General features: G+C 42.2%; 1 protein-coding gene across 2 annotated transcripts in view; it reads left to right on the forward strand.

Moving 5' to 3' along the window:
* SPATA17 (spermatogenesis associated 17) overlaps positions 1-14,318 on the forward strand; it is a 188,244-nt gene that overhangs the window by 18,503 nt on the left and 155,423 nt on the right. For both annotated transcript variants that reach the window (XR_012883284.1, XM_075863344.1), the window contains exon 4: positions 8,582-8,632. Coding sequence is in view for 1 of the 2 variants with exons in the window: in XM_075863344.1 (XP_075719459.1) it covers positions 8,582-8,632 (51 nt within the window). In the remaining variant the exon portion in view is untranslated. The remainder of the gene's footprint in view (positions 1-8,581; positions 8,633-14,318) is intronic.

A 14,318-nucleotide genomic window follows, 5' to 3' on the forward strand; every position in this document is an offset into this window, starting at 1 on the left:
TCACGTATCATCATCCCAATGCAGTTTTCTGTTCGAATGACAACGTCGTTACACATCAAAGTCTCCACAATGTTATATTCATCGGGATTAAATGCTGTATTCTAGAAGGACGACATGTGCACAGATATTACGGGAGATTTATCAATTCCTTTCTAGAATGTCTCAGTTTGCGAGGCGGCAAAGATGGTTCAAATCACTCCAAATTTATGAAAATTCCGCACATGGTGTGATAAATTTGGCCCTGTTAGACACACTTTATTATTGCACATCATATACTCTAGTGTCTTGTTCCAAAAATGGAGCACGTCTTTTTTGAATTTGGCGCACTTTTTGCAGCTAGACTTAGTCGATTTGTTCTCCAGTTTTTCCGCCATTTGAATTCTGACGCATTTTGCTTAGTAAATATCCGCCATTATGTTATTGTTGGATGAAAAAAAAGGAACAATCAAATAAGGATACATTCCATACATAGCAGTAGCGCCATTTAATACCGTTTTTTTCCGATTGATGTTAAAGAGGAGAGCCATTGCATTCAGGTCTCATGCACACGACCCCTCTGTACGATTCCACAAACTACACTTGTGAAGTCCAGTATGGTGCCATATACTTGAGAGTATTCTTCCGTATGGTGTTCATTATGAGTTCTATATGGTGTTTTGTACAGATAATGGGCGAATTTCTTGTACTTCTGTATGAGTTTTTCAGTATATGGTGATCTCTACTGGTAATGTATTAATTCCTTGTACTTCCTTATGAAATCTATTGTAATGGTACTGACATAAAGTAACCAGTCCAGCAAAAGTGCACCCACTACCAGACTTGGCACTAGCTGCCCGATTCAGCAATGGGTGGCTCACATCACAGTCGACTGCGCTATTCATTCCGTCAAAAACAACGGAACCCTGTCACAACGGTGACAAACGGAAACCATTAGCTAGGTTTCTGTCACCATTGAGTTCAATGGTGAGGGAAACGGAGGCTAATGTTTGCATTTGTCTTTCCGTTGAGGGGTTAACCCGATGGAAAACTCCAACGGAACCCCACAATGGAAAGGAACGATGACGTGAACAGGCCCTTAACAGCATTATCAAATCAGCAGGAAAAGAAATGTCAAGTCAGTCCGGGTCATACACAGTGGCAATAAAGGAGCAGGCAAAGCGGGGTAATGGGGAATACTCACAAGCACGGACCTAAGGAACCAAGAAGAAAAACAATAACTGGCAAGTGTCCCAAGAAAAAGCAAGATTAAATACAGTTGTAATTGATAGGTTCTCTGTTAATCATGAGCCAGAAACAGCTGCCCTTCTCCTACCCTTCTGCCTAGCTTCAGAAGCAGGGAGTATGTGTCACGATTCCGGGGTATGTGGACACACTAGGCCGCTCTGCCGTAGCGGAGTGGCAGCTGACGAAACAACAGTCAATGGAAAGTCTAAGCACAAGAGTACCTGTATGAAAGTTCAGAAAGACACGAGGTGTAGCAGGTGCCTTAGCACAGATGATTTGTGGCACCGATGATGCTTGGCGTGGCAGCTGATGCTTGGCATGGCAGATGACACTGGACGTGGCAGGACTCCAACGCGACCCAAATAGGAACAAACAGTTACGGGATCCAGGATACAGAAACCAGGATACGGGAACACTGGGAACAGAATACAACTAAGGGACCATTTGCTTAACGAACATGGGAAGACTACAACAACGCTCAGGCAAGGAGGAAGAGGGCAGAGCCCTTTTTATATTACAGGGTGTGTGGGAATTGAGTAGGGAACATATTACAGGTGCACGCGCTGGCCCTTTAAGGCCGGGGACGGACGTGCACACTTTAGAAACGACTGCAGAGCAGTGCGGCCGCGTGTGCTTGCATCTCCGGGGAAGGAGGCGCCGGCAGGAGTAAGAAGGTTTGTGGCTGCCGGATGGTGAGAGAAACCCGCAGTCCGCGACCGCGGCCAGTACAGTATGACATCTATATAGTGTTCTTTACTGGTATTGTATCAATTTCTTCTACTTCGGTATGAGTTCCATATGGTGTTTTGCATGGGAAATGTATGAATTCACTTCCTTATGAGTTCTATATAATGTTCTGCATGGCTACTCTACAATATATTTTTGTAATTCTTCATGAGTTCTATACGGTGTTCTGTACAGGTAATTTATGATTTTCTTGTACTTCTTTATGAGTTCTTCAGTATACAGATGTAGTCATCTTTATCTTGACTTTTTAACGCATTAAATGCACAGTGGCAAGAAACTTTAACTTGACTTTTTCAATGACTTTGCAATGGCTTTTGTTGTGTGATATCACAGTGCAGCAATTTATCTGAGTCAAGATAAACTTGGCTACATCTGTATGGTGTTCTGTACGGCTACTGTATGAATTTCTATATGGTGTTCCTTGCAAGTACCATATGAGTTCCAATGTATTTTCAGTTTAAGTACCAGTCTTCTTTGCCAGCAATTTAGGGGAGAAACTGTACCTGTATGGAGGATTTTATGGCGATCTATACGTACAGATGCGATTTTCAGAGGAAAATCAGAATCCAATAAAAAATAAATAAAAATAATTATACGGCGGCACATGGAGTGTGTCCAAAAACACCTCTGTACAAACATATAGCGACATAGAGAGGTATGAAATCCTCCATAGGATAACATTACCGCCATAGGACAGCTCGGTACAACTTGAAACCGGCATGGAGCCGTTATATTGTCCGATGCATGTTACCTAAAAGCCATAATCAAGTTCTTAACAGGCGATACTGATATACGAATTGCAGTTAAAAAAACATTTTAATGCGCCTTTCTTAAACGGCATCTAGGCGAGAAACCTCCGTAATGTGGCATGTGATGGAACAATTAGGGCATGTTCGCACGCATACTCAAAAACGTCTCAAAATACAGAGCTGTTATCAAGGGAAAACAGCTCCTGATTTTCAGACGTTTTTTAAGCCACTCGCGATTTTCAAAACGGCCGCGCAAAAAAACCGGTCCGTCGGAACAGAACGCCGTTTTTCCCATTGAAATCAATGGGCAGATGTTTGGAGGCGTTCTGCTTCCGATTTTTCGGCCGTTTTTCGAGCGTTTATGGCCTGAAAATAGGCCGTGTGAACATACCCTCAGAATGAGTCCATGAGAAAAAGCCTCCATGTGCCTCTGTAGAAAATCATAGGTACAGTATGCGACCATAGACTTCTTAGGGTGGCGTACTACGGATCCGTACAACACAGGCTATAGGCTTCGTTCAGACGTAGCAGAATTTTTAGCTTTTGACAGCTAAATGGCTTGTCCACACGTAACGGACAATCCGCTCCGGAAAAGTCGCACCATTTCATGCGTTTTTTATTGTGGAAAATAGTGCCGATTTTTGCTGCCTTTTTTGGTGTGTGGGCTGTGTGATGCTGATAGTTTATCTACCTGTGTTGTCATTTCCAGCCCCGGTAAGAAATTCTGCAGCGTTTCCGCAGCAAATTACGCAATACATCAGTCCACTTTCTACGGCAATAAAATTATGCTCCGCAGGTGAATTTCTGAACTGAATTTTTCTACAGCGTGTGGAAGACATTTGGTACCTCACACCCACTTTGCTGCTACTGTATTCCGCTGCATATTTTTCATCCGCAAATTTCGGGCGGAAAATACGCAACAATTCTGTTACGCGTGGACAAGCCCTTACAGTGTATTACAGTCATTCCTCCCGACCTCCCTGTACACATGCACACCTCTCAGCTGAGCGTACGTGTCTTCTCAAAGATGAGAACACATGCACGGCAAAAGGATCGGGCATGTTGTATTTCAGCATCCTTTTTTCCCTGAAATCTGCTGAACAAACGTTAGCCAACATACACTTTTGATGGTCAGCTGGTGCCGCCGAAACTGGCGGGTTTGGCCAAACTTAGTCTAATGAGTATGGCCACCTTTAGACTATGTTCTCACTTTCCATAGGTCTTTCTATCGGGTTTTCCATCACTTTTAATGATAAGATTAGCTCAGCATGCCATTATCCCCCATTATAAGTCAATGAGGGTCCATCGGTCACCACTTGGGTCCATCGGTCACCACTTGGGTCCATCGGTCAAGACTTGGATTCATTGACTGATCCGGCACAGCCTCATGGCTTGCGTTTCAAACAGAAGCCATGACGCCAGTGTGAACAGAGCCTAATTACTAGAGAATCCATCTTTTTTTCGTACAGGCATCGGTTACGGCTCCTACCTGTAAAGCATATTTTGACACGTGTGATTATATGAGTTTTTTTAAATTTGAACAATAGAGATGATCTTCCGAGGATGAAATAGAAAACATACTATGAAGACGTAGCAGGACATGGAGTGAAGCGTCCACTCTGAAATGTCACACGAGCGGCTGCGCATTAATCAATCGTGTGTGTGTGTAAACAGATAAGTCTTCCGTCTGATTTCAAAGATTTCTAGAAAGGGACATCTCTGAATAGATGAATACACAACACATTGTATATTATGGAGGGAGAGAATACAACATTAATCACATTATAATCGCTAGACTGAGAGAATTTATTCCGCAGATCTCCGTTCTATGCAAAACGCCACCGTCTCCTTAAATGTTACCTTTTACATACAGATTCGGCTGATTCGGGGGGGGGGGTGTTAGTGTTAAGTCTCCACTCAATTATTGCCGTTTTCTTAAAGTGGCGGCAAGATCTGTATTTACTCCCTGGTTGTTGGTTTATCTTCATCACTTCGCTGGTAAACAAGACTTATCATTTGTCCCTGCATTTAATAAGCCCCCTGATCTGTCCCATAAATTATTTCCTCGTTATCCGCAAACGCACCCAATCCTGACCAGCCCTCAATCACTTTCCAGATGAGAACATAGATCAGGGAGCTGAATTAGTTTAGATAGTCATTCATTTCTTGGAAATCCGGATAGAGTATGTATATGATAGCGTCCCCCGTGATTCTACATGTTTGTGGAATTAGACTCCGTGATGAACTAAATCAAGGAGAAGAGATATCTATTAATAATAGGGAGAGATGAAAACAATAAAAGGTAAGATTTATGTGAATTGTAACCTTCACTTAAAGAGCAGGTCCAGTCTCAGCTGATATTAACATCAACGGTGCAGGAAACAATCATGAGTCAAAATGGATAAAGATATTTTATTAATCCGGATATTTCTCCCATCATGCCTCTGGACGGAGAAGAGATTTCATATTTCCATCATCTTCAGAGGAGCTTTCTATTGTGCTCATTGTCGCCACCTGGTGGATAGTGTGACTTGTGTGAGCTGCCAAGATGAGTGGGGGAAGGGGCATGACAACCGCTCTCAACATATTTCTGGCTCAGATGAATAGTTGTCATTTAACATTGGCATGACAAATAAAAGGGCAGTTCTAGCTGCGAGTGTGGCCACGTCTCCCACCAGAGGGGTAAAAGTGATGGCCGGGGACATAGTCGGGAGAGACATTAGTCTATTAGGCAACCGGATCCCCGTTCCTCTGGCTGCTTCTCCTACGTTCACCCGTAGCTTGATCTAACTAGCACTGGCAGCTTTAATTGAAAAATAATGAGACAACCCCTCATAGCTGAGCAGTGAAGGGGAGAGGGGTTGTCACCATGATCTCTTCTTCTCACCACATCTCAAAACTCCCACTGTTCAACTGGTGTCGATGGTGGGGTGTTTAGAAGATTTACAGAGATGGAAATGTACAACTTAATGGGGTCAAGTGTTTTCCAGAACATCACTGTTAGGGTCCTTTTAGACCAGCCAATACGGGCCGTAAAAACGAGCGCTGATCAACGAGACAGCTCGTTGATCGGCACTGGTTTGCTCCTTTAACAAGGAGCTGTGATCAGTAATGAATGTGGATGAGCGATCTTTACTACCATCGCATGTCCCCATGCATTTGCATCATGTCTACACAGGGAGATGCGCTGCCAACAACGATAATATTTTGTGCTGCATATACAATACGATCAGCCGATGAACGAGCATTTGCCCGATCATTGACCCGTGTAAAAGGGCCTTTACCTAACTCAGGCAATTGTATGGGCCCAGGCTCCTGGACCACAACCAGTGCCCTCTTCTTACATGCTTCTGTAAATTAAGGTGGAATTCACATTTACAAGCTATTTATAACCTGCGTGGCCAACGTCCTTCTCCTTGTCTCCCCGCCACCAACCTCCAAGCTCTAGTACAATTTAAAGGGACAGGCCTCTGATTATTTATTCCTGCTTAGAACTACCACACATTTCCTGAGCAACAATGTTCTCTGCATCCTGTCCATTTGTGAAAGTGTTTGTTGGTTGCTATTTTGGATTTGACTCGGACTGTTTCCTGAATCAAATATTTCTCAGTGCCCATTGAAATAGATGCTCTTTGAAGCTGTCACCACTCTGGCTAGTAGAGGGGAATCCCGAAGAGTGAAATCCCCTATATTATAGCCCTATGCCCTAATGTGATATATGGATAGGTGTTTTCTAAACCAGGCAAACCGTTTGAATATTATAGAATTATTTTACATGGACAAGATGTCACAAAAATGGCATGCGATTGGCTGCAGTAGTAGCATGGTCATTGACCAGCAATATGGTAACGACATTGAGATAAGTAGACATTTTAAGCAACTTGCAAGTCTCTTTTAGGGGCTCAGAAATCACTGTTTTTTTTAAATTTTGTGGACACTTTAGACCCTCTCTTGTTGTTCATCTAAAAAAAATCACAGATGTCCTCATCCTTTCTAGTATGAAGACCCATCCAAAGCTTCCTGTGAGTGAGACTTGGTGGGAAAAGAAGTAACATTGTGCGAAACAAAAAGTCACACCAGAAATTTCAGGTTTGGAGTGGAGTTAGACTTCCAAGGCATTCCCCTTTTAAAATAAATAAATAAAGGAACGTCAATGCCCTATTAGAGAGATAATAGAGGGCCATACCCTATTAAGGTCCCTCATCTATTAACCAAAGTGGAGGGTAGCTACAAATATGACATGGATTATATGGACAGCCCGTTGAATTCAAACGAAATGTTTAATACTTATTTGTGCCTGTGGGAGTGCTACAGGGAAATGTAATACTTCTTTCGGTCCCCAAACAATCACAGCTCATCACTCCCCCAGTTGCAGGACATTCTGTATAAACATATATTTGCTGTGCCTTGCTCTGGAGGATAAAGCACCTCCCTGCATTACACAGACAGCCCGTTGAATTCAATAGAAATGTGTAATACTTATTTGTGCCTATGGGAGTGCTACAGGGAAATTGAACACTTCTTTCGGTCCCCAAAACAATCACAGCTCATCACTCCCCCAGTTGCAGGACATTCTGTATAAACATATATATTTGCTGTCCCTTACTCTGGAGGATAAAGCACCTCCCTGCATTACACAGACAGCCCGTTGAATTCAATAGAAATGTGTAATACTTATTTGTGCCTGTGGGGGTGCGACAGGGAAATTGAACACTTGCTGTCGGTCCCCATATAATAAAGCTAATTGCTGGGAGCTTCAGTTGCAGGACATTCTGTATAAACATATATATGCTGTCCCTTGCTCTGGAGGATAAAGCACCTCCCTGCATTACACAGACAGCCCATTGAATTCAATAGAAATGTGTAATACCTATTTGTGCCTGTGGGGGTGCTACAGGGAAATTGAACACTTGCTGTCGATCCCCTAAATAATACAGCTAATCGCTGGGGGCCTCCGTAGCGGGCCATTCTTTATAAACATATAAATTTGCAGTCCCTTGCTCCATTTGAAAGCTAAAGGTAGCACATTTCATTCCAAATTTACCATACACCATTGATTAAACGTCGGGAACAAGGCTGCACTGGCTCTAATGGATACAGGGCGCTGAAGAGGGAACAGCATCATTGTCTTCATTTGTAAATAACATATTGCAGCCAACTGTTTCTTAATTGCCCAGACTGTTGATAAATAATCCAGTCCTGCTGCTCTCCACAGACAATTTGCTTTGGATCAGGCTAGGCAATTCAAATAACACTAATTATTTATGATTTTATGATGTTAAAATGAATATTAAATGAAACAAAATTCCCAAGGATTACTCGCATGGCAGCTAAGTACATAACATTTTGTACAGATGGTTGGAAGACTCATTTTTGCTTCATTGCCGCATACATATCCTTGAAGGATTTCGTCGGAAGACAGCATATCTTTGAATTTTTCATTAAACCAGACGTCTTGAAATATGAATTCCTTTTATGTTTCTACGAGTTTTGGGTAAGAGAACTCTCAGTGAATAAATCATACAATGCTACGTGTCACCAAGACTTGTGAATATTTCTGCAATGTTATTTTATCCTCAGTAGAGCCCCATTGATTATCAAACTCAGCGGAGAGCGTTTTATGATCATATATCTCCATTAGCGCCTACTTTGACTGCCATAGATTTTTCTGGTTAAGACTGCATTATGTATTAGCCGTCCCGTCTTCTCAATACCAAAGTTTGATACGGCTTTCAATTATATATTATGTATAGACTTTTCTTATCTTCTATATGTAAAAAGAGGAGCCAGCGTCTGTCTGCGCCCGTGTGTGTGTGTCGCTGAGACCTAAGCCAACCTTCTCCTCTTCTCTTCTTCCGCAGACAGCGCACTTTATTATGAAGATGAATTTCTACAATGAAATGGCTGTCAGGGTAAATATCTCTCTTCTTGTTATACAGATGAAAAGTCAATTGTGATCTGAATTTACTTTTAATAATAGAAGTAAACTAGACTAATGCATACATGATCAAGACCAGAGCAAATGGAAAATACACAGTGTAGCCACCGCCGAGAAGGAGTTTTAAAGGGCTGGCGCGCTGTTATCTACGGGTTTTATTAGGGGTTTTTAGAGAATAACATGCATTTAGAGCAGTTTATCTTGGGAATCTATGAAGCCAGGTGTTGATTCTCAGTTAGGCCCCACCACATAATGTTGTTTGGCGTTTACGCCAGAAAAAGCTCCCATCGTATATGTTAAACGGAGGCTGTGACGTATGTCATAGGCTATTGGGGCTTCCATCTAAGATATACATCGCAAGCTTTTCAATGACTTTTCATGATGGATATTTCGAATGGGTACTATTGTAGCCTATGGGTATGTGCACACGATAACGACAATTACGGCTGAAATTACGGAGCTGTTTTCAGGAGAAAGTTATTTTACGCGCCGTCTTTTGACCTCGACGCGTAAAATTACAGGTCGTCGGCACAGTACATTGGCAAACCCATTGAAATGAATGGGCAGATGTTTACCGACGTATTGGAGCCGTGTTTTCAGGCGTAATTCGAGGCGTAAAACGCCTCATTTACGCCTGAAAATAGGTCGTGTGAACCCAGCCTATGGGTGACGGATGCCACTGTTAGGCATACGTCGTGGGCACCCGTCACCCATAGACTATTATGACATCCATTTAACGTATACGTTATGAAAAGCTATTCTAAATCTCCTGACATATACGTTAAATGGATGCCTGTGACGTATGCTATACAGTGGCAAATGTCTTCTATAGGCACCCTTATAAAAAAAATAAAAATACACTACACAGTATATGTTTTTTTGAGGGATCCCATTGGATCAAATAGCATAGTCTTCTATGCTATTCCATACCTTAATGAAAAAAAGTGTACTGACATAAATAAACCCGACAGAGGCCAAAAGGACACTCTTTTAGCCTCCGTCAAACTAATGGAGTCCTATAGACACGTTTAGCGTTCTTGACGTACACATTAGACGTAGGGAAAAACGCTTTGTGAATGGGAACTTATTATTATTGAGTTGTGTATACTTTTACAACTTTGAAAAATCTTGAATAGAAATCTCCTCCCGTTTTGGGTATACAGCTGCTATGGGGGCCTATATATCTTCACAGTTACAGACTACAAACAAACCCTGTGTGTAGTCTGATCCTGCAGTCATACTTCCGTCTGTCCCCTCTTCTTCATAACCTACAGACAGTAGGAGAAAGGTTGGATAAAGTGGAGAGTAATACATGACTGCAGGATCAGACGCATAGAACGCCAGAAGAGCTGAAGACACAAAACGGTAGGATATTTGTAAGCAAAACTATTTGTGAAATTGCTTCATTTTTTATTTTAGATGCATTGGCGCACTAAAAAGTAATTGGTTGGAAAAATAAAACATTTCTAGCCAAATCTACATGCATCGACTAGTTCAAGCACGTGTCCTCCCAACTTAGCCCATGCTCTTCTTCCATAACTGCTTGCTTCATGGGTGGAGGTTCCCTGACCTGTTCTCTTTCAAGCCCTTATATGAATTATTTCCTGTGACCACAAGAGTTAGGGCTGTTAGGAGACTAGTGGTTGGGGGGAAGCTGGACCAGCCATACATTTCCCCTACAGGGGAAATTTAGTATTACATCCCAGATATTCAAACAAATTGCCAACCATCTAATATATGGATGGACCAGGTCTGCCAAAGTGAAAACTGCTCTTTCCTATCAGCTCTCCACTGTTGCACATAGATCGGAGCCACCTGACACCCATCCCGCCTGGTGATACTGCTGCCGGCTGCCGCATCCAGCAAGAGACGGAATGAAGAGGTGTGCGCACAGCTCTCTCCATTCTGTTCTATGGAATTTATGGAAACGGCCAAACTAGAGTAACTCCCACCTCTCCATTCATTCTCCACCTAGATGTGGCCGGGGGTCGGGTTCTGGAGATAGGTTTGGGTCCCAGAGCTGGGATCTGCATCTATACGACATAAATCTCTAAGGTGGGAATACCCCTTTAAGGCCTAAAATAGCTGCGTCCTTAAAGGAGTTCGCCAGCCATTTTATATTGATGGCCTATTTTTAGGATAGGCCATCAATATCAGATCGTTGGGGGTCCGACTCCCGGCACCCCATCGATCAGCTGGCTGAAGGGGCCACGGTGTTCGTCAGTGTTTACCAGGCACAGCGCCATACACATCCGTAGCGGCTGTGCCTGGATTTGCAGCTCAGTCCCTTTCACTTAAATGGGACCGGAACTAAAATCCCAAGCCTAGCCACTACGGAAGTGAAAATGGGAAAACGAGTGCCGCAACCCCATCAATCAGCTGATCAGTGGGGGTGCTGGGAGTCGGACCCCCACCAATCTGATATTGATGGCCTATCCTAAGGATAGGCTTTTAATAAAAAAATGCCCGGAGAATCCCTTTAAGGAGTTAAGAATGTCACTGTAAAATATAACACCATTGCGGTAGTGTAATCATAGAATCTGATAGAAACACTAAAATAGATCTCAAAGCAATTAATAAGAAATAAGAGAGAGTGAAGCAAAGATTGTTCACTTCCCCGAGATGTCTTAAGATGAGAAATAAGAAGTTGGCCAGACGCTGAGAGGAGTACGTCCTTTCCCTTCACATCAAATGTATCAGATAGCTGTAAACTAGACTGCAGCATTGATTTCCAGTACTGGATCCTAAAATAGTAAACACATTTCAATTGATAGGACGTCTGGATAAAGAGGACTTTATATATTACAGGGAGACAGGGAGACAGCAGCATAAAACAACATAAATTCTTCTGAACCATAAAATGTGTCTGATTTAAAGGGAAACGACTGTAATATCATAATTTCTGAGACCACCCTGAAAGGTACCATATGTGATGTGCTGTTATATTAAAAGGGGACTTGCTGAGATTTAAAAAAAAAAAAATAATAATAATAATATATGTTTATATATATATATATATATATATATATATATATATATATATATACACTACCGTTCAAAAGTTTGGGGTCACCCAGACAATTTTGTGTTTTCCATGGAAGCTCACACTTCTATTTATCAAATGAGTTGCAAAATGACTAGAAAATATAGTCAAGACATTGACAAGGTTAGAAATAATGATTTTTATGTGAAATAATAATTTTCTCCTTCAAACTTTGCTTTCGTCTTGGAATGCTCCATTTGCAGCAATTACAGCATTGCAGACCTTTGGCATTCTAGCTGTTAATTTGCTGAGGTAATCGGGAGAAATTTCACCCCATGCTTCCAGAAGGCCCTCCCACAAGTTGGATTGGCTTGATGGGCACTTCTTGCGTACCATACGGTCAAGCTGCTCCCACAACAGCTCTATGGGGCTGAGATCTGGTGACTGCGCTGGCCACTCCATTACAGATAGAATACCAGCTGCCGGCTTCTTCCCTAAATAGTTCTTGCATAATTTGGAGGTGTGCTTTGGGTCATTGTCCTGTTGTAGCATGAAATTGGCTCCAATCAAGCGCTGTCCACAGGGTATGGCATGGCGTTGCAAAATGGAGTGATAGCCTTCCTTATTAAAAATCCCTTTTACCTTGTACAAATCTCCCACTTTACCAGCACCAAAGCAACCCCAGACCATCACATGACCTCCACCATGCTTGACAGATGGCGTCAGGCACTCTTCCAGCATCTTTTCAGTTGTTCTGCGTCTCACAAATGTTCTTCTGTGTGATCCAAACACCTCAAACTTCGATTCGTCTGTCCATAACACTTTTTTCCAATCTTCCTCTGTCCAATGTCTGTGTGCTTTTGCCCATATTAATCTTTTCCTTTTATTAGACAGATATGGCTTTTTCTTTGCCACTCTGCCCTGAAGGCCAGCATCCCGGAGTCGCCTCTTCACTGTAGACGTTGACACTGGCGTTTTGCGGGTACTATTTAATGAAGCTGCCAGTTGAGGACCTGTGAGGCGTCTATTTCTCAAACTAGAGACTCTAATGTACTTGTCTTGTTGCTCAGTTGTGCAGCGGGGCCTCCCACTTCTCTTTCTACTCTGGTTAGAGCCTGTGTGTGCTGTCCTCTGAAGGGAGTCGTACACACCGTTGTAGGAAATCTTCAGTTTCTTGGCAATTTCTCGCATGGAATAGCCTTCATTTCTAAGAACAAGAATAGACTGTCGAGTTTCACATGAAAGCTCTCTTTTTCTAGCCATTTTGAGAGTTTAATCAAACCCACAAATGTAATGCTCCAGATTCTCAACTAGCTCAAAGGAAGGTCAGTTTTATAGCTCTTCTAAACAGCAAAACTGTTTACAGCGGTGCTAACATAATTGCACAAGGGTTTTCAAGTGTTTACTTTTTTTTTTTAAATCAGATAATTTTTTATTGAAGTTTCAAAATTATATAGTACAAAACATTTCAAGTGTTTTCTAATCATCCATTAGCCTTCTAACACAGTTAGCAAACACAATGTACCATTAGAACACTGGAGTGATGGTTGCTGGAAATGGGCCTCTATACACCTATGTAGATATTGCATTAAAAACCAGACGTTTGCAGCTAGAATAGTCATTTAGCACATTAACAATGTATAGAGTGTATTTCTGATTAATTTAATGTTATCTTCATTGAAAAAAACTGTGCTTTTTTTTCAAAAATAAGGAATTTTCTAAGTGACCCTAAACTTTTGAACGGTAGTGTGTATATATATATAATATATATATATATATATATATATATATATATATATATATATATATATACATACAAAGAAAAGAAAATAGCTGTGTTCTGCCAATATGAGGAATGAGGGAGATATATTCCTTATCTGGGACCTCACAGATTTCATCAGAGGGGAACACAGAGAAGAGGGTCCATGAGTAAATCATACCGGATCCTCATCCTGGTACTGGTTCACAACTTCAGCCCATCGTCTTATTTGATAGGTGGAGGTCCTACCACTGGAAGCTCCACCTATCAATAGATTGTGGGACCCTTGTGCCCCATGGTGGCTCTCAGCCTGGCAGAACCCAGCCAAAAAGGGTAGGAGATCTGCAGAATGTTACGGCTGGGTTCCACTAAGCTTAATGGGGTTGTGGGGGCAAGGGACGTTTTTTCATACTGATGAGCTATCCACATGATAGGTAATCAGTATATGATCGGTGGGGGTCTGGCACCCATACCCTACACCGATCAGCTGTTCCGGCCGCCTCTGGCACTGGAAGTTGTACAGTGGTCGGTGCCAAAAGTATAGCGTTGCAGTTCTGCAGCATGGCCGCTATGCAGTGTACGGAACTATCTTTTTCCAGCACTGAACACTGCATACAGTGCATAACAACCAATGTCCGTTCGCAGCCGGAACAGTCGAACCCCCACTGATCATATACTGATAACCTATCCTGTGGATAGGTCATCTGTATGAATAAAAGTCCCATGCCCGGACAATCCCTTTGCATCGCGTTCATAGGACCCTTGTCCCTGATTGATTAAGGTCCCAGCAGTGGGACCTCCAACTTTAAGACATAAATGTCTCTAGTCGGAGCTTTCCTTTCAAGGGTTTGTTTCTTTCTTAACGCTAAAAAACTGTATTTATTCATCTGCGCCGTATGGTAATTAGGCACAAAGAGT

This window comes from Rhinoderma darwinii, chromosome 4 (assembly GCF_050947455.1).
Source record: "Rhinoderma darwinii isolate aRhiDar2 chromosome 4, aRhiDar2.hap1, whole genome shotgun sequence".
Lineage (NCBI taxonomy): Eukaryota > Metazoa > Chordata > Amphibia > Anura > Rhinodermatidae > Rhinoderma > Rhinoderma darwinii.